We start from the raw sequence: 23,876 nt of genomic DNA on the forward strand, positions 1-23,876 counted from the left end.
TATCATGCATATGTCAACAACTATTGGTACTTTGACTTCATAAAACAAAATTCCAATGAGTCGGAAACATTCAGTGTTTCCGTTGCTAGGCAACCATAGGACGATCCATTTTTCAGGTTGGTGGAAACAGAACCATACAAAACATACATTTATTACATACTCAAATTGAAAATATGTCTTAATATCTTATCAATTCAACTTTTCATATTCACTATGTATTTTAATGAGTAAATAAATTATTTAAAATTTCCATAAAGTCACCATGGTAACCAAATTTTCCATAGCAACATAACAAAACAAATTGTTTTCTTTTGGACATTTTTCCGGCCAAAAAAACAACCGTTTTAATAATTTTTGGCACATGATTTTACTTATTAAGCCTATTGACAATCTGTTTTTCATGTGCATTGTATTAACTTATTGTTTGCAATATCAGATGACCCCTTTTTATTTGGAACAATTGCCATAATTTATCAACATTTTAATTTTTTGTATTTAATTTTTCCTTTCTAAAACCCCTATTCTTCCATTCAAATTTTTTTAAATGGAATATAACAAGTGTCCACACTGAAAACTTAATAATTATATGAAAAGGGCATTGACCTTTCATTTATAAGGCAATATTACCAAGAATTTTCTTTAAAAAAAAGGGGGTTATTTTGCCAATAATTTTGATTTGTTTTTGATTTTGATATTTTTTCATAATATACTTGTAGTCTCTTAAAATAAGAATCAAATCATGGGCAGAAGTAAATTTCTACACAGCCTAGAAAAATGCATACTATTTATATGTATAATTAAATCTATTTCAAGTCATTTTTTTTTATTTACTTGGAGCCAAAACAAATTTCAGTTTTAACTTTGCAAATTTTGCAATCTGTACATTAAAATATCAATAACAAAAATATTTTCTGTACTTTATTTACTTATACATGCAGTCATAATAATTAATCCTCTATAAACAAGACCTAAATTTACAAGGACATTGTATAGACTGTAAAAAGTCATCGCTAGCTCTGACCACACTTATTGCCACTATCTTTACTGTAATTTTGCACAATTTATCCTTACATGTCTAAATTAATATAAAATTAGTTTTCCTGTTTTTCTGCATGTGGACAATAAAGGATTGTAAATGAGAATAATGATTACTAACCCTATATATATAGAATAACCATACATTGTCTCAAAATATAAAATTTATTTGTACAAGGCTTAGAAACAGGAAGAAATCGAGGCTTTGCTGAGCATTTCTATCCTGTTTCGAGCCGAGTACAAATAAAATGTATATCGTGAGACAATGTATGGTTATTCTCTTTATACTGCAACTCTAAAATTTCTTACAAATGAAATATTTTGGGTAAAAACCAATATTTTGAATTTGAAGTGGACGACGTCAAAATTCTGCGAACCTGTATTATTCATTGACGTCATAAATAAAACTCTATGGAAACACATTGTTAACGTCACAAACAAGGTGATATACGGTCAGTGACTGTATATCACATAAAAATATACTGCCAATGCATTTTGACTGCTCAAATAAAACGATTGCAGTATAAATAAAAATATGGTTTACAATGACAAAATTTGTTGTCAACTTATTCTATTCAAAAAATGAATTTAGCTTTATAATTTTGTAATTATGCTTTTATATATAACTGTGTTAAAACAATGTGTAACTTAAAAAGAACTGTAGTAGATCTGCATTCAGTATAAATGACACAACTGAGAACACAAATTACACAGTACTATTAAGAAAATCAATGTTAGATTAAAGCTGTTATTTCTTCAATGGCTTCAAATCTCTCGATAAGAGCTACTGCACTGTCAATATCCTCGGAACACTTTGATGGCATTTTTTTCTCTGCAGCTAACCGAGAAAAGTAGGATGTAATTTGACAAGCATTCAAGTATTCACTGTTACAAAACATTTTGGTACCATTCTCCAGTGCAACTCTCATATTTCTTGCTACAGTGCCAGCATTCATCTTGTTCCCACTCTTTTCACCATCTTCAAATATTGACTTCAAATACAACTTAACTTTGTCTGAAAATCTCACATGCTTCTTTTCTTTTTTTAAGGCCCATCCTTGTTGTTCTTTTGATATATCTTGTGAGATATTAGGTTGCGAACCATCAATTCTACTAAAATTCAATATGTCAGACAAGTTTATACAAGCATCATACCATCTGAGCTTAATCTTGTCATAAGTTGACAATTGCTGAAGATTGTAGTTGTGGTCACCAATCAAACAATGCATATGCATATCCATAAATGATGTAAACGTCTAAACACAACCTTCTTGACAACCGAAACCATCACCTGAAGAAGTCTGCTTTATGGATCCTTCCACCTTCATTGGAGGTTTAAAATTAGCAATCACTTTCAATGACCTGAAAAAAGTTTATAAAATTCAAAATCATCTTTTTATAAATTTTTTCATGATTATACATGTATGTATTTTAATAAAACATGATTTTGTGAACAGAGACATAACCAATATGGTCTCAAGTCATTAATTGCTATTTATCATATTGGATTTTGTTTTAACAGTTGTTATTATATGAAACTTCACATACATAATGTCAAACTATCTAAACAGAAGGAATTTTTGTCAATAGTTTAAGGTTGTACTGTGACCTATAGCTGCTTACATCTACATCATTATCATTCATTTGGTAGATTGTGTATAGTGGTCCATGAATTGATTTTGTGTCATGAATTTAAATACCCGAATCCATTCTTTTGAATTACTAATTCACTTAAAAGGGGGACCCCGTTGTTTTCATGCTATACAACATCATAGACAAATAACCTATTATCCAAATCAATGTAAGGATAGGCACATTTGCTAGGCAGCTGAAAGACACTAATAACATATACCATGCAAAATATTATTATGTTTAGTAAATTGTACCAACCTTTCATCTTGACTGTTCATTTGTCCCTGAACAGATATATTTCTCCCTTGGCCAATACCATATGCTTTCCACATAGTTATTTGCATATTTTCTTGAAATTCTATGTTGGATATTTTGGAAATTCCTTTAATAAGACCAGTTGCTCTATGATCATCCAAAATATTTGTGATTTCCACATGAGCTGCTTGGCATCCAGAAACTCCCCCATAGTCATCTATTGCAGACTTCATATCCGAAGCACAAACTACATTTTTTCCATTTGAAACACACTGTCTGATTTTCCCTCTCATGTGTGCAATTTTGGCATCACAGTATGATTTTCCGCTTTGGGCTTCGCTGAAGTCATATCTTCTTATATAAACTCCTACAAAAAAAAACCTATTGAGAAAACTATACATCAAAAGATTTCTTCAATTGTTTCTTAACAATCTGCTATGGACGGTTAATTTATGAACTTGCATATAAAAATTAAGCTCTGTGTGTCAGACTAGTACGAAGTTTGGGTCAATATTTCAATCTGATTATCATGCTCTAGTCCTTAATATTCAGTTTTTATTATCATGTTCTACTCCTATCCATCCATAAATTGTTTGTGTGCATTAAAGTATTTTTAGATAGGAACATCAAATAAGAAAATCAGGTAGCATTTTATAAATACTTATCAAAGGTAAATTCTTAACCTACATACAGCATACCTGTTCTTTCACTAATAAAAGGAATGGAGAACCAAAGGTTACCACAATGGTAACAGCCAGCATTGTCACTGCGTAAGAAGACAGTTTTGATATTTGGCAACTGACTCTTGATGGTCTGCAAAGTATGCTCCAAAAGTGCAGACACAGTGTACCAGTCCTGTTTGGTTGCCTCTACACAATGAGCAAATGTTCTGTGCTGAAATAGAAAAGACATTTTTTAAAAGATGTTTGCTAGTCATGTTTTGGAATTTTTGTCAGACTTTAGGAATCCTCAGGTTTTATCCATTTGACTGTCATAAATTTTTTTGACTGCTAACCCCCAAGTTATCATAAATCTTTTACTTGTTCAATAATAAGCCATTTTTATAATCTTACAAAATCTTTTCAATAGTTATTTAGAAATGAAACTTGTCAATGACAAGGTTACAAAAAATCTAGAAATAACATTTTTCCTGCCAAATATCATTGGATAATACCTCATTGACCTATGATTTTTTTATCTTTTGCTTCCAGATATCTTAATATTTTGACAGAAGCATTGATAACAGTGTTTGACATATTTTAAAGATACATATCTTGAACCACATTGTGTACAATTTGCGTTTGTATACCCCTTCTTTGTAAAGCTGAGGTATATAGTGATGGGGAAGTGCGTCCTTCCGTCCGTTCATCTGTCTGTCCCATACAATATGTTTCACTTTGTATCCGCAACTCCTCCTTAAGGCCAAATTGAATAATATGTGTGTTTCCTATTACATTTTTGAAAAAACTGGGTAGGTAGGTAGGGATTTTTTTTATTTTACCATTTTTTTCACATTTAGTCTATGGGAGAGACATTCTGACTTTTACAGTGCTTATTGAAAAATGACAAAAAAAACTTTGGGGTAGGCTATTTTAAAGCTTAAAAAATAGGGAGGGTAAGGTTATAGGAAACACACATTTTTTTTTTATTTGGCCTAACCAATTATCATAATGAAATAAAACTTTCTCAGATTCTTTATGATATAATGCTATTGTGCACCTCCGATTTCATTTTGTTCAAAATCTTTTTTTTTTTATTTCAAATACATGGACTTTTCCATTGCCTCATAATTGGGGTACACATTTTGTATCTGCAAATTCTCCTAAACCACTTATCATAATTTAATGAAACTTTCTGAGATTCTTAATCATATAATGCCATTGTGCACCTCCTATTTTGTTTTTTGTCAAATTGATTTTTGGGGTTCCCAATACCAAAACATGAAATTTGCAAGGAGCGGGGGTATAATTTTGTGAGCTCTGATCACAGTACCACAAGTTTTTATTTATTTTTATTTCATTTATTTTTTATTTTTTTAAATTTTTAAATTTTTTTGGGGGGGTGGGGGTGGTACTGTTTTGTCATAATTGAGGTATACCCAAAAACCCTTTTTTTATAAAAAAAATAATACAAACCTTCAACTCTTCATTCTCTGACTTATAAATACAAACAGAGACATGCCAGTTGATACCTTTCTGCCCAAACCAGTCACTTTGTTTTTCCCTGAAAGACATGGGTAAGAATTTCATGGCCCAGTCCATCACTATGACTGCTTGTTCTGATGAAAGGCTCTTCAAAAGATCACTGCGGCCTTTGTCTTGGTTGATGGTTCTTAAAATGTGTCTTTTCCAATCTGTTATTCTTCCACAGGCTGATTCAATGTCACCGTATATGTCAGATAGTAAATCTGGTGGAAGTTCATCTGCAATAGTCAGAAAATATTTCAGTTTAGTTTACTTTCTTATTACAATAATTTTAAAATCTATCTCACTGACACTGTTGTTGATGCACTGAGTTACAGATTAATTACTGATGACAAACCACTACTTTAAAACCATGATATATATAATATATGTGATATATAGAGAGATATTTCAGAGTAAATCATCAATCAATTTTTTAGCATATATCAAGGAGACATTTACAGCTTTCAGGAGATGTGTTGGAGTAAAGTTATTGCAAAAACTGTATATCAAATTTGTGAGGTATGTCACATATTTGTTTGTTTTGATTTGAGGACTCACAGTTATGAAATTATTACAACTTGTACATTTACAATATAGACATTCTGATATTTTTAGGGAATAAAACTGATGATCATTTTTAAAAAATTCAAATAACAAGTATGTGTCCATAGTACACGGATGCCCCACTCGCACTATCATTTTCTATGTTTAGTGGACCGTGAAATTGGTGTCAAAACTATAATTTGGCATTAAAATTAGAAAGATCATATCAAAGTGAACATGTGTACTAAGTTTAAAGTTGTTTGGACTTCAACTTCATCAAAAACTACCTTGACCAAAAACTTTAACCTGACATAGGACTATCATTTTTTATGTTCAGTGGACCGTAAAATTGGTGTCAAAACTATAATTTGGCATTAAAATTTAAAGATCATATCAAAGTGAACATGTGTACTAAGTTTAAAGTCGATTGGACTTCAACTTCATCAAAAACTACCTTGACCAAAAACTTTAACCTGACATGGGACAGACGGACGAACGGACAGACGAACAGACCCACAGACCAGAAAACATAATGCCCCTCTACTATCGTAGGTGGGGCATAAAAATAATATTTTTGACATTGTAATTCTGTATTTGTTTTACTGACAGTGTATCATACCTCCTAAATTTCTTATCTGGTTTTTGACTTCCAGAACAGTGTTGGTGAATAAATCACACCTGTCACAACTTGTGTCATGGATGTGATCACTGCACAGCTGCTGATGTTTCTGATCCATAGGATCAGAAAGGGCAAAACTAATGCAGTGATCAGCACATTTATCCTTTTGCTTAATGTGAGCCTTGAAATCTGTTTTCAAGTAAAGCTTTGCTGCTAACAGGTTCTCTCTGCATTCCTTAAGTTGTATTAGCTTGTCATTATCTGACACATATCTTTCAATGCTTGCCAGAGTTGATAATAGAGTCTCAAAACCTAAAGCACCATCTGCTGCAACATTATCCAGTCCTTTTAAATTAGTTCTTTTTGATGCAGGACATGCAGCCAAAATTTTGAAAAGAGTGGCTCTGGACAAAGGTGAGAAATCTGTTTCTTGGCAGAATGATTGATAAATTGTCACTAGTGTTGAGGGACATGCTGTCCTTACAACCTGTGGGATGGTGATGACTTCTCCATTTCGTAAATGCATCTGCTTAGTGCCAACTGAAGTTACCTGAAAAATAAATACATTACAGACTATATTATATTTAATACAAATACTTAGACACCTAACAGTTTTACTATAAAGCATGTTTCATAATCTATCACATTCTTAAATACTGATTATGCAAGATTTTGTCAGGTATTCATCTTTATGTCATCTTATCAATATTATCATTTTAAAATTTTTAAGTTTAGCAGGCCTTCAAATCATGAATACATTCAGAATATAACATATGGTTTCAAAGATAGTTCTTACAAATAAATTAGATTTTACAAATTAATTAGATGGGAGTCTTCCATGGAAGAAGTATGTCGCCAAGAAACAGCAAGTTTCAGCAGGACTTCGATGAGCAACCGCAAAAAAATCACTACACACAGTATAGCACATAAGATAAATCTTCGAGCCAAATATATCAATACTGTTCTGACACCTTGTTGAGAAAATTTTGTGAAGACGACACATACTACAAAGCAGATGCAAGACGACAGATAGTGATCTTTCTACATGCTCAGGCAACATAATGAAAATATATTTACCTGATGAAATGAAGGATTTAGGAAGAAATCTAGTGCATGATCAAGCTTATCTTTATTCATTTTTTGGCGGACACATTTTTCTTTATTTGGAGGTGGAACACCTGAAATATATCAAATCAATGTTATGCTCACAAATGATACAACAAATATAGGTTTCAGTAAAAAGGAAGTTCAAGAGCCATGTATGTATAATCAATTACTCAGTAAAACTTGCTTTTAAGAACAAAATTAACCAAAGCTCAGGATGATAATGAAAAGCTATGAATGTAAAAATAAATCTGAAATCATGCAAACAGGAATCTTTAAAATACACGCTTTGATTTTCTCTGGTCAAGAGAAAAGTACCACTTACATTTATTTGATTCAAAGACAGACAGTGTCCTTTCAAAATCACTGCAAATGACATTGATACTTTTAAAATATAAAAAATAAATGGTTTCAGTATTTAAAAAAAATCCCTCAATTTGTTATTTTTGTAACTTTGGTAGATCAAAGAGTGGGTGTATTATCCTAAGAGAGACATACAGAAATGATTATGAAGAGTGTAATACCTTTTCCACAAGTCTTTGCATGCATTCTGGCTTGGTCAATCTCATATATGCTAATGCCAGGAAATATGTCTCTCAGCTGCTGCTTTGTGTAACTTAATGAGATCATTGACAGGAACTGCTTTTTGGTACACTTGTCAGTTGATTCTTTGAAGAGTTGAACAACCAGCTCATCTACTTTAGGTGATGGTGTTGAACACTGAAATAACATTTCAAAAATTAACATTTAAGTTATATTTTAAAATCATAATCTCAAATAAGGGTATCCGCCTCAGTGGTGTAATGGTTAGCGTAATCGCCTTGAGTGCGGTAGGTTGTGAGTTCGACCCTCGGCCTGGTAAAACCAAAGACTTGAAATTGGTATTTGCTGCTTCTCCGCCAAGCATGCAGCATTTTGAAATACCCAGAAAAAATGTGAAAGTTCCATAACTCCTAAAACAATTGGCAAATCAAAATGCTAATATAATAGGGCCAACCACATGTGATAGCAAATAATTGCCAGAAGTTTCAAATAGTTTCAGAGCAGTTGCTTCATAATGACCTTTGGGAAGACATTTAAATGTAAATTGTTTGTTTAGACTAATTCAATTCATCATTGACAAATAATGTAAGGGGGTTAGATTCCATGTTCTATCAGTTGTAACTGATTACTCAAATTGCAAATGTGAAATCTACATTTTACATAGGCCAAGTTTAAAATATATTACATTAATCTCATAAATCTTTTATGTTTCAAGGGCAATATATTTACCAAGTCCATATCTATGAGTTGCCAAACTTTATTTGCTTGAAATGGTGCAAGACAGTCAAGTGCTTCATGAACAGTAGCAGATGCTTTTCTCTTCAGGCTGCGCACTGTTCTTGGTTTGAGTTCGTTAACATCCTTCCTTATTTGGTATGTAATTGGACTGATTTTTCCCTCACCAATAATGTTCAGTGCACTGTTTATTTCCTCTAAGGTGTTTCTTTGTATGTCATTTTCTGTACTCCATGATGATATCTGAGATGATGGCAGATAAACCTTTAAAAAAATAGGAATTGCAATGGACTTCATTTTTTTAAATACCTGTATATCTCAGATTGCTTTTTTTAATCATCTGTTTTGAATCAATGACAATGGCATGGAACGCTGAAGATTTTTTTTTCTGTTGGGGTGGGTACAATTTTAATGTGAAATTATAGGTTGTTGGGGTCGTCACAACTCATTTTCTGTTTGAGGGATGTAAATTAGATGAAACAAGAGTGGATAGTATCTAGCATTCTGAGAGTTGCATAGAACTGTGAGTCAACTCACTAAAGGATACCCCCACTTCCAATAAACTTCAATAAACTAAGTTAGTTCAATTATCTCCCTTGATATATTTTGGACCAGGATTTTTTTCTTTCATGCACATTCTCAGATCATGTACTGCAAGTGTGTCAAGTTTCATCAATATCCATCAAGCCGATAAGAAGAAGTTGTGCTTACAAGACCTGTTACCACATATTGCAATATCAAACTAAGTAAGTTCAATTATCTCCCTTGAAATATTTTGGACCAGGATTTTTTTTTTCCTTCATGCATATCCTCAGGTTGTGTACTGCAACTGTGTAAAGTTTCATCAGTATCTGTCAATTTGTTTAGGATGAGTTGGGCTTACAAGATATATGGACAGACAGACAGACAGACTGACAGGGTGATTCCTATATACCCCCAAAACTTTGTTTGTGGGGGTATAATGACTGTGTGTTTACTACAGAATTTTTTCTCTAGGTCTTAGAAGAAAAAATATTTTCTTGGTAGGGCATATATATTTTCATTTTTTTTCTATAGATGGGGGGGGGGGGGTCTAAACAACTTACTGAAATTGAGTTTGTAAAGCTGAACTATCAAGGTATAAAAAAAAGGCTAAAAATATTTCATACAAGGAAATGTTTATGAGGATATATAAATATATGTTATATGTGGCTGTTTTAATTTGGGTTTTTTTCTGTGTATGCACTGATTTTTTATAATGAATCTATACATATCATTTTTTTCTATTGTGTAATTCTTAAAAAAAAATACCATATAATTTTCTGAATCAGACTGTGAAATCCATATAGATGCTTCATCTTCACTTATCTGAAAAGAGGAATTTATTTCAGGTACTAATTACATACATACATGTGTGCAATACAGGCAAGAAGAATACAAGATATGTTTTAATTATATCTTGCCCATCATCATTCCAAAAAGAAAATTGTTAGTACTCTCTCAACAAATCGTAAACTTTATAGCTGTACAGTTTATTTTGAATAACGTCTGCCTCAAATTTGATATATATACATATATATAACACAAATATAAACAAGTGAATCTTTGAGCTACTGCTCACTAATGATACCCCTGCTAAAAGTAAAAAAATAGGGTAAACAGGAAGTTGTTTAGCGATGAATCTGAAAACATATCACCTGGTATAGCTCTCATATATAAACCTTGATACCAAATTTGAGAAAACCAGGATGTGTAGTTCCTGAAAAAAATGTGACAAAAATATCATGGGACGGACTGACGGTCTCATTTTCACCAATAAGTATACAGACTATCATAAGAAACAACTATGCTAAGTTTCAAGAAATTTAGGTAAGTTGTTCTCAAGTTACAGTGCAACATGTTTACGATGGACAGATGGAAGAACGGACGGACGGCGGACATTTGTATACCATGATACGTCCTGTCAAAATTGACGGACGTATAAAAACACAAGTTCATTTATTGACAAAAATAAGTTTTATTATTTATTAGAATTTAAGAGAAATTCTCTGTAACCACCAAAGAAATTCTAATAGGGTCTGGCACACATGGTATCATATTTTGATGAAACTTTTATATAATAGCCAGTACCATACCTAAAGGCAATAAAAGGCAACAAATTGTTCCGGAATATTCCGGTTGCCATGGAAACCACATTGGTTGATTTTAGCAATAAAAGGTCATATTTTAACTCTTGAAAAAGTGAAAAAATGACAATTTGCACTGTTTAGTACTTGATTTATGTGTAACATATCCTTTTTTTCTGAATAATATAATATAACTGACCTTTAAGCTGTTTGAAATTCACATATGTTTTACTTTTACCGTTATCAGTTATTTTGCTACCAGCTAGTAAAGATATGCTAAAATGGCAAATTTGGATTTCAGTGAAAAATGCGTAAATACAGGGTATTCAAGTGAATTTTTTTCTTGAATGCAGCGTCTCCTAGTAAAATGTTAGGTATATTTAGAAAAAACCAATATAGGTCTTCCAGAATATAAAATAAAATCAATGGGCAAATAATTGCAAAAAATATTTTTAATGAATGAAAAACACAAGATTTTCAAATTCTGTAAATTGTATTTTTCTACAAGTCAATAATGATCCAAGTAATTTCCATATTTAAACAATACAAAGATGGCATTAAATTTCTTACAATTTAACAAAATTGATCAGTTAAATTTTTCAGTCCAGAAAAATAGTTTTGTTTAATGAAATTTAATAAAAATGGTTGCTATGGTAACCGAATTTCGAAAATTTTACAATTTTTTTTCTTTCTAAAATCAAGTATGTATCTTTACATTTTTAAAGATTTAATTTTGTAATTGAATACAGAGGGGGAAGAAAGAACTGATTGTGCATATTAGTTTTTAACTGATACAGATCAACAAAGTTTGCTATTTATAAAGCAATGTGGGTAAAATGCTGGTCCGACTTAAATATTTAAAATAAAGTAAAACACCTTCTAAGTACATGCAAATTTCATTATATTAAACTCATATTGGTGCAATCATGTTTAGGTTATTTAGGAGATAACTGTATTGTATTTTAACCTTTTCGGACATAAAACGTAGATATTACTGTCGCAAATTGAGTTTACCTAGCGACCTGTAGCAGAGCTAGGTAAACGGATAATTGCAACAGTAAAATCTAGATTTACGTCCACAAACCTTAAAATACAATACAGTTATATCCATTCTAATGCAATAGTCAATAAAGATATTGTTTCTGTTTTTTATTTGGACATATAGTTGCTTAAAATAAAAATTCCACAAAATGTTGTTGACTTCTTTGGCACATAAACTTCATAGCAACATCATGACGTCATATGAATACTTCAAGTGTAAAACTGTAACATAGTATGTTTTGGGGCTTTGTTTACGCTTCAAATTTGGATATAAGCTATTAAAAAGTAGTTTAAGGTAGGCGTTTTTTTTTCTATTTCGCCTATTTATTGGGAAAATATAATGTCGTTGAATCCAATATGGCTGCTTCTTGCATCCTTTCAAGATGAATAAAATAAATCCGTCATGAATTCTTTCTGTTTGATGCTAAAGAAAATCTTTTTCTTTTTCACTTTCAATGCCCATCACATTTCTTTGGCACTCAAGTCTGTAGTACATGCATTTTCTAGTAAGACTGCTTGCATATCAGGACAATGATGTACACTATTTGACAGCTTTTGGGCATATAGAACTTTTGCCTGATCTTTTAATGGGCCTTTCTCTAGCTTATATTCACAGCTGCCTTGAAGGAGGTGTTGATCAAGACTAATCTGGTTCTTGAACTCTTGAATGCAGCCATCCATAGAACAAATGAATGTCTGTTCCTAAAAAGAGGATAAATAAAATAAAAATTGTTTCCCAAAAAAATAGAAAAATTCAAATTTACTACATTAACCAAGTTCAGTTCCAATTGGCCCAGTTGTATCAGAAGATTTTTGAAAAAGTTTATGCCAGACGGACTCAAAATGGGCCAGGTGACCTAAAAAGGACAACGATACAACATGTATGAATTTCTCTTTCAACAATGGACAGCCTGATTATCTATAATAAGATTCTGTCGATACCCATAATCCTGTAACCCACAAGCAGGGAATTTAAATGATGCATAACAATGTTTATTGAGTTTTGTGTTGGTTTTTCTCGGTTGTTGTGACAAATATGATAATGATCATTGTCTTACAAGTGTGCTTAAGTTTTGTACATGACAGTTAGTAAATGAAATAATTATAAAATTACGGAGGAGGGTTGAGTACTTATAGACTTCTTTTACCCACCTGTGTACAAGCCAGACCCTGTATTTTCAAGGGTTGTGTTATGTTTAAAACTATATGTTATTTGTAATCTGTTTTTTTCTTTATGTTGAATATAAAAGTAATACCTTCATCAATATTGTATGTCTGCCACATCCTCAAATGACTGCTCTCAAATCTAAAGTTGTAAAAACTTGTAATACTGGTTATTGTTTCTTTATTCTTGGTTACATCTAAATCAAGGATTGTGTCAACAACCTTCACCCTGTAACGCTTCCCTGGTACTATATCAAGTGCCTACAAAAGATTGGATACTAAATGAATTCTGATAGACACAATATAAAACAAGATGTGCTGTGAGTCATTGCTCACTAGTGATATCCCTGCTTTTTGATAGGTAGCCATCAAACTTTCAATTTGATTTGTGATAGCCTTTTTGATTTATTTTGTGAAAACTGTTTGTGACGGACAGACGGAAAGCTGATTACTATAGGGCTCCTATGTCTGAAAAAATTATATGAAGGTGTTCAAAAGTTACGGTCCAGAAACTGATTTTGGACGGACGGACGCACGGACACCAGTATTTCTATGTCCCCTCCGGTGGGGGACAATAAGAGATCTTATAAAATTGTTTTATAAGATATCTAATAAATTAAATCAGATGTCCTATAACATTCATTCTAATGCAACATTCGTTGTAACATACGTACGTCAAATTTCATTGGATAAAGTCGTAATTTTCAGGGTATATATCAATCTGAAGATTTGGAGCCATCAATCTATGATTTGATGGTTGCAAATATCCGTTTACTGGCTCCGCTAACGTGTCGCTAGTAAACTCAATTTGCGACCATCAAATCCATGATTGATGGCTCTAAATCTGCCATTTCAATACAGTTAGCTCCTAATTGGATATCTTGAAAATCTTATATCTTCTAAAGTTTATGGGATATCTTTATAAACTTCTTTATAAGATATCTCATGAAAGATATAAAATATATTATCATATACTTAGACTAAATAACATATGATTTTTACCATATGATAAAAGCATTACATTTACGTATATTCCATATTTTTTCGAATTGGTGCTTTTGGTCTGATATGAAAAGTTTATCACATGCTTCGACTTTTATCACATGCCTTTCCGTAACACTATCGCATGGCATTCCGGTAATACTCGGCAAATTCTGGAAAATACACCTCAATGGTACGTTTTCAGTGAAAAACATTACAAAGTAGGGTACAAAACAATTATTTGGATACTGGAAAGTATATTGTGTAAAATGGAAAAAAACAAACAATAAACAAATGATAAAATAAATGCATTTTTAACTTAATTAAGAAAGTTACTTTAAAAATGTTGACTTTTCCAAAGTGTTTATTATGTATATTGTTGAATTATTTTTTTATTGTCCGTATTAAAATATACCATACTGGTTTTTTTCCTTCATTGTTGAGGCATATGATAGAAAGATTTCATATCGATTGTACAACATTTGGGGTCTGACATCCTTGATTATCTTACCTCCTATACATTTCTAGGAATATGATTGGTTTAAAGCGTCTGTGTGGAGACTGTGTATATTTCATATTAGGTTAGTAGGGAGGCGGGACATATTTCATACACAGTTAGTAGTGGAGTTACGTCCCTTTATATTCCATATAAGGTTAGAAGGCAGGCGGGGCTCTTTTCATACATGGGTAGTAGTGGAGTTACGTCCCCATTATATTCCATATCAGGTTAGAAAGGAGGCGGGGCTTATTTCATACAAGGTTAGTAGTGGTGTTGCGTCTCTTTATAAAAACAAAACGGTATTGAGAAAACATCTTAAAGATTTCAACAGACGAAGAAATTGATGATTAAGATTGAAATGAATTCATAAAACACATTTAAACCTAACAAGTTGTTATTGTTGGCAGCTGTTTTTGTAGGATAAATGAGAGAAGTTTCTTAATGCTAAAAGTATTGAAGACTTCCGTGCTCATTTTGATAGGTCACTAGTCTAAATTTCACACGTTAAGATAGTCGGTAAGATAAATTCATTACATAGTGTGCTAGTGACGTAATACGGTATATATGGGGTCAGTAAATTCCATATGGGGATTCGAGCTTTGCTCTCACCCCATATGGAATTTACTGACCCCATATATACCGTATTAGGTCACTAGCACACTATGTAACTTATAATATTTCACTCTTTGAACTGCTATTTAAGAACCACGTAAAAAGATCAATATATTAATCTGTTATTTTTCTCCATTGTTGAAGCATATGATAAAAAGATCATAGCATGTCATTTTTCATATCACATGTATTATCAGCCCTTGGCCAATATCAGCCCTCAAGCCATGCGGCTCTTGGGCTGATATTAAACCTAGGGCTGATAATACATGCGATATAAAAAATGCCATGTAATAATCTGATATTATACAAGATATCTTAAATACTTTTACAAGATATCTTATAAAGTCAAGTTTATGAGACATCTTATAAAGTGTATGCAATGATACTATTTTATATACAGTTATACCTACCCTCTTTCTTTAAGGTGGTAGTATTTCAGCTTTTGCAATCTTGTTCTTTGTATTTGTCTCAATAGTGTTCTCCTAAATTAAAATTAAAAGAAAAGAAAAACTTTTTAAGAATATTATAAACAAGGTACTAATTGAAATTGGAACAATAATGAATTCTGGAATACACATGATAATATTGAAGCAAAAACCAACCTATCTTAGAGGATTTAGTAATATATGAATGGGTTAGGGTTCAGTTGAGGTATATTTTATACACAAATGATTTAGAAATTTACCCTTAATTTACCCTCAATTATGCATGCATGAATGCATAGTTTAACCCCTATTGGCCCTAAGTGTACATGTAAATTAGATCAATTAAAACCTTAGTTTTTATTCTAATAGATTTTTTACTAATGCTTAATGATGAAACTAGTTTACCAAATAAAATGTGCAAAAGCTTAGTGAATATGAAGACCAAATTGGAACTTTAAAGTTTAATGTTATTTCTGAATTGAAAGATCTTCTTATTCTTGTCATAATAAAACTGAGTACATATGCAGTTTGACATGTAGTTACAATATGGATCCCATAACAATAAACTCACTATTGACTATTGAAAATACATGTGTACAGGGAATCATATTTATACATGTATATGAAAAGACATACCTCCTCAACATGCTCAATACTGTTATTTCCAAATAGTTTTTCTCTACACAGTCTACAAATTGCTGTAATATAAAAGAAAATAGATACACAATTGATCTCATTCTGTGTATCACTATCAAAACTATTTAGGCCAAACAAAAAAATATGTGTGTTTACTGTCACTTGCTGAAAAAAAAAGGGTAGGTAGGTAGGGATTTTTTTTTTTTTACATCGAGTCTATGGGAGCAACATTGTGACTTTAACAGTACTTAATCAAAAATAGTCAAAAAAACTTTAGGGTAGGGGACAAAAATTAGGGTAAGTAGGGGTACAGTAAACCCACATACTTTTTTGTTGGGTCATATACTGAAATTAGGGTAGGTAGGTGTACAGTAAACCCACATACTTTTTTGTTGGGTCATATACATGTACATGTATGTACATAAAAACATGAATTTTAAAACATACATGTATCACAAGTAAACATGAATAAAAGAAGGCTGTCCGCGCCCTTATCGGAATATAAGCCTTCTGGCACATACATGTAGTTGTGACAACATTAGGGCTATGTTGCGGCTTCATTGCACCAACATGTTGTGGCAATGATGCAGCATTAGCGTATTTCATATGCAAATCAGTTTTCTGGCTCTGGTGCCAGAAAATGCTGTGGCTTCGTTGCCGCAACATATTGTGGCTTCAATGCAAATATTGTTTTTTATTTTGTATGCAAATTAGTTTTCTGGCACTATTGCGCCACTAATGCCTTTAAATTCTGGCTTCTTTTGATTATTGACTAAAAAGGTAAAGTAACGTCTGACCAGGCAAGTTTAGTGCTAAGTATACCCGAGAAAAAGTTTTAACTCCTTTATCTAACGTTATGATTTTTTTGTGTGTTCAGAGTTATTATTATACATTTTCTTTTAAAGAAAGTAAAGTTCTGTCCTCAGAAGTTATTCCTATATGGAATGTACTTAATTTTCCCACATTGAGGAAAAGGAAAGTTAAAATGTGTAACTCATGAACTGTCAACATGCAACATCTATACCTTCAATAACACCAACATAACTTCCATGATCCCAACAGGAGCCCCTTCACTTCAGTCAAAGGTGTTGTGTTTTTTTTCCAAACAAATAGCACTTTCAAGCCGTCTTAAGAGGGTTACAAAGACATAATTGACCAAACTTCTTTCAGCATGCTCTGTAAAATTTTAGCGAGGGTTAAGTTGAGAAAGGGAAGAGAAACCATGACTTATGTTTCAGAAGGTACCAATTCGCCCCATTAGATGATAGTTTGGCCCTGATAATTAGGATTTTTTGAAAATGCTCTCCAGGTCTATCAGGAAGAAGACAATTTCCTTGATTTAATTAAATGAGAGATTGAACTTTTATATAATGCATTTAATTAATCATGTTAATCTAAGTTTACATACAAGTCTTCACAATAACAGAACACCCAATTCTTCACTAAAATCATAAGCTCAAGCAACATATGGTCCACTTCTACAGTAACACACCACCATGACCACAGTAAAAAGCTCAAACACTGGTGACATCATCAATGACATTATCAATGTTCTGGCTCTATATATTCTGGCATCATTTTAGTAGATTAAGAATGAGAAAATTATATGTGTGCTTTATGGCAACATTGTGGCGCTTTTTGTCATGAAAGGAAATAGCGCTGCAATGTAGCCAGAATGATGCTAGCGGCACTTATCCGGCGTCAATTTTCTGGCAACCTGATCAGCAGCCGCAACATTGCAGCGCGCATTTGTTGCTGCAACATTTTTTATTTCATAAGGACCGGTATGAAATGATGTGATTATCATGTAGAAAACCTTACAAATCTGGTAAAGGAAAGGAAACGTGAAACAGCATTCATGTTATAATTTTTGTCTCTCAAAAACAAGATTCAAAGAACTTCACATAATATTTTAATTTTATGTTTTATAGTTTAAAAAAGGGGTATTAAAGAAGTTCATATGGCTGTCACATGCTAAAAACAATAAGTTAAAGGTTCATAGCCAAATGGTAGATAATATTAACCCTAAGGTTTTTTTGGTTTTTTTTTGGTTTTTTTTTTGGGGGGTGGGGGGGGGGGGGGGGGGGGCGGGGGTACCTGACAGCTGCATTTGATTTCTTTTTTATAAGAGGTTTATCACTGTATCTCTTTTAAAGAAAAATGGTATTAGGTAAATAGTATCTACTTACATGTTCCAATAGGAATGAAAATGCCTGTCTTTGTAACAATTCTTTGAAACATCTCAGGTGTAACATGTCGATCCACTGCTTTTGTAGTATTATGATATTTCAAAATGACATTTACTGAAGGCACACCACAATTTTTCCTTCTATATCTCTTGTTACAAAAAATGTAGTTGTTATGATGATAATATTTCTATGAATATCACAGATCCTCAGTTGTGACGTACAATGTAATGTCAGATTTAAGTAAAGAAATTTCTGACAAAAATGTATATACATGTCTTTTTTTCCAATGGAAGCACTTTCAAAAATACCTGTCGTCACTGCAGTTGTCACAATTGCCTACGAAATCTTTTATGCTACACATTTTATAACAATTATTCGAAGATTATATAAATAAATACATTAAAAAAGTTAGTTACGGTAAGCAAAATAAACTAGTATAAAATACACTGTCTTAGTACAGACACAGTTCCATTGTTCTGACAATATTTTCAAAATATGAGCAAATCACACCAACTTCACCATATATATAAGTGTAGGCTAACATCACTGTGAAAAATTTATCCATTTCCCATTATGCTTGAATATAAAACATGAAGAAATTCGCAAAATAACATTGTTGTCTGCATTTGTTTACATTTTCCCTCCTGTTTTTAATTTGTTTCTCTACAAGAGAACTCCGTAAAGGGAGGTAATGTGATTAGGTAAATACAGGACAACTCAACTTTTCAGGGTCAATTAATTTCAACACAGTCAAGTTTGCCCACTGATTTTTTTTCTTTTCTTGTATAACCTTAATCCATTCTCTCTATTCATATAATCAACAATATAAGAAATGGCTGCATTTTTTTACAACACCTGATCAAAATAGGCTCTTAAACCCCCCTTTTATTGCACTTTTTACCCTATTTTAGCTATATAGATTTTTTTTTAAGAAAGTTTACTGTTGAACACAATTTTTATTTGTTTTTTTTTAACTGAAAAAAGTTTTAAATGTCTTAATATCTATATTATTTTCTTTTTATTAGACATAATTGATCATAATTTGTAAACACTACATTTTCCTTCTTTCTTGTCACTTTAAGTCCTGTTACCAAGGAAACGGTAAACATATGGGGCTAAGTGTAATAATATTTTTTGTTAAGCTCATGTGGTTCTATTGAACTAATAAAGTTTAAAACAAATATTTTTTAGTGCGTGCCGAAATATTTTGGTGATTACAGAGAATTGCTCTTAACCAGTATAAATTAATGAAGTGGTATTATAAAAACAACATTACCGGTAGTTAAATTCTATGACATTGAACTTTGATAGTTGATCTATTTTGAAAAAGCAGTTAATTTTTTCTTATATACATATATAAGTTAATGTTCATACCATGTCATTTTCTTCCTTAGCTGTCATATATTCTGACTGCATGTACTTATTAGTTGGCTGGTTCTGTTCAACTACTGAAAACTAATAAAAAAAAACAAAGTTTGAACAGTAAAATTCAGAGTAATTTAAAACAGAAATAATGAGATGAAGAATAGAAAAGATAATATGAATTGGATCACCATTTCATCATCTTATTTACCTTTTTGCAGATACATTTGTGTATTTTTTTCATCCAGTACATCCTAAATAAAAACCATGTTTATACCCATTTTTCAAATTTAAATCATAAATGATATGAATTCTGTATGTAAAAAACTATGTAAATCTCTTAACTGAATGAAGACAGTCATCCTGTGAAGATCTTTGAACGCTTGCTATGGGGTGTGTGCTTTTGTTCCATGTTGTTGACTGTGTAGTAATCTTAACTTATGTCTGAGCTTGAGAGCTGTCTCAATGGCAATCAAAACACATTTTATTTATAATTGAATGGAAGTGATTATGATATTTTTTAAGAGGTTTTTCTGTTAATTCATCAATAATACTATTGGCACATTACAAATATATGGCAAAAAAATCACACAGAAATCCATACCTTATGCTCTAAATAACGGCCATCAGAATCTATGTCACAAGGATAAATGTCCATCTAAAAGATAAATGAATAAAATATATATGTATCCTAAAATTGTAACTAAAGTTTAGTTTAGTCTATACAGTAGTTTTAAAAGTGATTGCTTGACCAGCAAAATGGGATTTTTACCTCTCAATATATAATTAGGGGGTATGTTTTTCAATAAGTAGATGATTGAGTTTCCAGTGAAAATTGGTTCAAACCAGTATTCAGTTGTCTATTTTGTATTTCAGTGTGTCTATACATCTCCAAAAAATGTGCTGTCTTGGTGGTCAATTTCTTTTGCATAGATCATGTTAAAATATTGTTGTTTACTTAGAAAGGTTATGCTTTTATAAATGCTATTTTATTGAATAGTGAATCTTCTACTTTCTTTAACTACATTATGTCTTGGATGGAGCCGTGTCTTATTGGCACCCATACCACATTTAAGAGATAACTGTATTGTATTTGAAACTTTGCGGACGTCCATCGGTAGTTTTACTGTCGCAAATTGAGTTTACCTGTCATCCAATCAAAATCATTGATACACAATAATTGCAATAGAAATACTTATTTATATACTAAATAAAATATCCATACCTGATCATTTATTTTTATTTCTCCTGAATCCTCATCACCAGGAATAATGTCCATCTAAAATACAGATAAATATACATGTTGTACTCAAAGTCATTTATAAAAATGATAAATAACATACTAGTAGTGTATTTACTTTTAAAAATATACCTGTGGTGTGAATCAAGGCTCCACATTGAAGGCTGTACTGTAACCTATAATTGCTTATATTTACTAATTTAGGTCTTGTATGGAGAGTTGTCTCATTGACAATTATACCACATCTGTTTGTGTTTATATAAAACAAGTAAGAATTATCATTATGCATATCTAACAATTGAAAAAAACCTATATTACAACAACAAAAAATAGATAGTTCTAAATTATCAATTGAGGAAATACTTGTAGCATGAAACATTTCTCTGTCAGGACCCCCAAGGGTGACTGGGGAATAGAAATATGGTCACTATTGGTCTTCCTCCGACCGGCGGTAAAACCCTCGCTAAAGTGGGGCGTCCGTTTGGCTGTGCGGGATGTACAAATTTGCAGGCATGTCCGGTCAGAATGGGGACGTTAAATCCGATGTCTCGTGTAAAGAGAGTGCCACGCTCTTTGCACGTTAAGAACCCTTGCAACAACTCTTTGAGGGGTCCGTAGGTGACCTGTTGCAAGGCTAAATTTCTGTCCCTATCCGATATACCCTCATTTCCTGTGGCAGTCTAAATTTTTCCGGCCTTAATCCCAGACACCCCTATTACTGAACCTACCTATTGTATTTATTGTTAATCTGTTCTCGTCCTGAATATGCATGAAATATTTGCCACTGGACGTTAAGCAACCAACAATCAATCAATCAATTTCTCTGTCAGGTTTGGATTTGTATGCTGAACATGTGCTTAATGCATAATTATATTATAAATATTGACTAATTTTTCATGTTCCTCCTAGGTCACAAGTATCCACATTCCATAAGTTAGTAAAGAGACAGGAGACACTGTTTGACTGTATACAAATAATGTAAAAACTATCCTGTATTACATTTATTTTAAAGGAAGCCTTTAATCATACATGTTATTTTGTATATAGTTGAGTGACATGTGATAAAAAATAACTTGAAGTAAGTTTATACTTACCATATTAGGAAATGATTCTAGGATGTTAAATGTTTTTGTTTTGCAGACTTTACAGATAGCTGAAATAAAATGAAACAATATAAATAAAAACATAACACAATTATTTTCAATTGAATCCTTAACTTTTAGGAATATATGAAACATCCACAAGCATATCAATGAATAGTTTGTCCAACCTTTTTAATCATAATGAGTAAGAAACTTTAGGAAAAAGAGACAACTTAATGAATGGCCATTAATAAATGAAAATCAAACATGACTAACAGCAACCAAAGACTGCATCTGAATTACAGGGTCCTGATTTTAGACATGCAAATATGTGCGCTACAGAATGACAAAATCAGCATGTTTTTTTGTTTTGTTTGGATTATTTTACACAAATCTTGCTATGTGGAGTAAGCAAATACTCTTTGTTGAATGCCATATAAGTTAATAACCTATACTTGCATACATTAAAGAATTTTTTTTATGGAGAGTTGTCTCATCATTTGCTCATTGGCAATCATTCCACATCTTCTTATTTAAATGTATATGTATACTAAACATGCTAAAAAGCTAATAACATTCATGACATTCAGCATAGTTTTTTTTAAAAGATCAAACTAGATAAGATATAACCTCATGAACATTGTAGCTAGATCTAATCATTTTGAGTAAGATACCTATTCATAGATCCTGACTATACCAACAAGTAAGCAAGTAACCAGTAGGACAATTTTTAACAGGTATTTATTACATGTACATGAATGTAAATGTTATGAGTGTACATGTAAATGCACAAAGTACTATGTATGGTTTCTATATTGTTTTATATCTTTTCTTCCATTAACTTTGAATATGGCAATTGAATATCCAACAATCAGAACATAATTGTGAAAATTATAAGATCTTGGGATACACTGTCAATAAAATTTGCTTGCAAAATGATTTTTTTAGCAGGAATTTTCATTATTTTCTCCAAGTGTAATATTTTTATCCTGGTTTTTGTGACCCAGTTGTTCATCTGCTTTTTTTACTCAAAACTCCTGTCCTGCTTATTTTTAATTTGATCCTACCCCCCCCCCCCCCCCCCCCCCCTAAAAATCAAATGGTAACTCCCTTAATTGGACATCAATGACAAAAAAGATACAACCATTTATGACAATATAATTATTCCTAAAACTCTGAAATAACCTACCTGATCCTATTGGCAAGAATGTTCCTCTCTGGGAAATCAGAGCGTAGCTGGTCCTGTATTATATCGGTCTATCCCCTTTACTCTCTCCAGTATGGCCAAGAAACACACATGATGTTTTCCTCTTCCAGATCAACCCCAAAGATGACCGATGATAAGGGAAAACAGTGAAATGTGGCATTAAACGAAATATACCAACACGTAAACATATAAGAAGACCTTCTGTCAAAATGTTCTCATCGTATGAAATGTTTAATGAACGTAAGTGATTTGATACTGATTTCTTACATTTTTTTAAATAAACTAATTTTGAAGGATTGTCTGAAGTTGATTGATTGATTGTTGGTTGCTTAACGTCCAGTGGCAAATATTTCATGCATATTCAGGACGAGAACAAATTAACAATAAATACAATAGGTAGGTTCTGCAATAGGGGCGTCCGGGATTAAGGTCGGAGAAATTTAGACTGCCACGGGAAATGAGGGTATATTGGATAGGGCCAGAAATTTAGCCTTGCAACAGGTCACCTACGAACCCCTCAAAGAGTTGTTGCAAGGGTTCTTAACGTGCAAAGAGCGTAGCTCTCTCTTTACACGAGGCATCGGATTTAACGTCCCCATTCTGACCGGACGTGGCTGCAAATTTTTACATCCCGCACAGCCAAAACGGACGCCCCACTTTAGCAAGGGTTTTACTGCCGGT

At 32.2% G+C, this 23,876-nt stretch overlaps 1 protein-coding gene and 1 long non-coding RNA gene across 4 annotated transcripts in view; both read right to left on the bottom strand.

Annotated features, from left to right (window-relative positions):
• Positions 1-1,769: 1,769 nt before the first annotated feature.
• The window catches only part of LOC127732267 (uncharacterized), a 28,215-nt gene continuing 6,108 nt past the window's right edge, over positions 1,770-23,876 (bottom strand). Inside the window, exons 2-14 of the mRNA XM_052241346.1 lie at positions 22,001-22,059; positions 20,892-20,945; positions 20,271-20,324; positions 19,679-19,759; positions 9,943-9,999; positions 8,647-8,916; positions 7,899-8,094; positions 7,348-7,448; positions 6,271-6,820; positions 5,058-5,344; positions 3,621-3,816; positions 2,926-3,289; positions 1,770-2,148 (exon numbers count right to left, since the gene is read on the bottom strand). Coding sequence (XP_052097306.1) covers positions 1,770-2,148; positions 2,926-3,289; positions 3,621-3,816; positions 5,058-5,344; positions 6,271-6,820; positions 7,348-7,448; positions 7,899-8,094; positions 8,647-8,916; positions 9,943-9,999; positions 19,679-19,759; positions 20,271-20,324; positions 20,892-20,945; positions 22,001-22,059 — 2,648 coding nt within the window. The remainder of the gene's footprint in view (positions 2,149-2,925; positions 3,290-3,620; positions 3,817-5,057; positions 5,345-6,270; positions 6,821-7,347; positions 7,449-7,898; positions 8,095-8,646; positions 8,917-9,942; positions 10,000-19,678; positions 19,760-20,270; positions 20,325-20,891; positions 20,946-22,000; positions 22,060-23,876) is intronic.
• LOC127732335 (uncharacterized) lies at positions 10,983-19,533 on the bottom strand. 3 transcript variants are annotated; one of them, XR_007996196.1, is made up of 5 exons: positions 18,305-19,533; positions 16,116-16,177; positions 15,465-15,536; positions 13,055-13,223; positions 10,983-12,500 (listed from the first exon to the last, which is right to left on the bottom strand). It is a non-coding gene; the product is annotated as an uncharacterized LOC127732335 (long non-coding RNA). The 3 variants fall into 3 exon arrangements; XR_007996197.1 differs by lacking the exon at positions 18,305-19,533 and adding an exon at positions 17,140-18,147; XR_007996195.1 differs by lacking the exon at positions 18,305-19,533 and having other exon boundaries at positions 16,116-16,695.

The sequence above is a fragment of the Mytilus californianus genome, unplaced genomic scaffold, assembly GCF_021869535.1.
Source record: "Mytilus californianus isolate M0D057914Y unplaced genomic scaffold, xbMytCali1.0.p SCAF_23, whole genome shotgun sequence".
Taxonomy (NCBI): Eukaryota; Metazoa; Mollusca; class Bivalvia; order Mytilida; family Mytilidae; genus Mytilus; species Mytilus californianus.